This window comes from Capsicum annuum, chromosome 9, assembly GCF_002878395.1.
Source record: "Capsicum annuum cultivar UCD-10X-F1 chromosome 9, UCD10Xv1.1, whole genome shotgun sequence".
In the NCBI taxonomy this organism is placed as follows: domain Eukaryota; kingdom Viridiplantae; phylum Streptophyta; class Magnoliopsida; order Solanales; family Solanaceae; genus Capsicum; species Capsicum annuum.
The window spans coordinates 107,744,634-107,745,361 of NC_061119.1; the positions used below are offsets into that span (position 1 = coordinate 107,744,634).

The 728-nt window shown below is 33.9% G+C and overlaps 1 protein-coding gene across 1 annotated transcript in view; it reads right to left on the bottom strand.

Moving 5' to 3' along the window:
* LOC107841974 (protein DETOXIFICATION 53) overlaps window positions 1-412 on the bottom strand; it is a 7,742-nt gene extending 7,330 nt beyond the window's left edge. Inside the window, exon 1 of the mRNA XM_016685804.1 lies at window positions 233-412. Within this exon, the coding sequence (XP_016541290.1) occupies window positions 233-412 (180 nt within the window). The remainder of the gene's footprint in view (window positions 1-232) is intronic.
* Window positions 413-728: the final 316 nt, after the last annotated feature.

Sequence of the window (728 nt, forward strand, 5' to 3'; positions counted from 1 at the left end):
AGTCAATTTTTCTCTCTAAACACTCCTTAAGAAATCATAAAATAAGGATAGCTTACCATGCAAAAATCTTTTTCAGAATTTCACAAATAATTTGCTTTTAGTTTCAACCAGAATGAATCTAAGGGTGACATGGAAAAATGTAATTAATTTTATCTTGGTTTGTAAATTGATATGTAATTTCATATAAGTATTTTTAGTAAGGTAGACAACTAATATGGGACGACGGGAGTACCTCATTCACCGAAAGTCGTCCTAGAAGTTGAAGAGTACTACACGAGGAATATGAGGGAACATTTTCTTCTTCTCTTTGTTTAGCCGTTAGCTCAATAGTGGCGGCTGCTGCAGCCATTTCATCACTTGTTATACTTATGATATCTTCACTTTCTTCTCGAGATTCATTCATGGTGCACATGACTAGAGCTATCTGAATCAATGGTGGTCAGCCTTTCGCTATTAGATGAAAATATATCTTCCTTTTTGTTCGTTTACAGTGGATCAGGACAAACTGGCTCGTGGAATAAGGAAAAAATGAGATTCAACAATTCGGAAGACAAACTACAGAAAACCTTTAGAAGAACAGAAAAAGAAAGCTTCTTCTTCTGTTTGTGCGATTGTTTTAAATGGACAAACATACATTAAAAAATGTTCTGAATATATAAGAACATGTAGAGAAGTTGGTATATGGAAAAATGCAGTTTGGAACTGGGAATATATATGCATACACATTC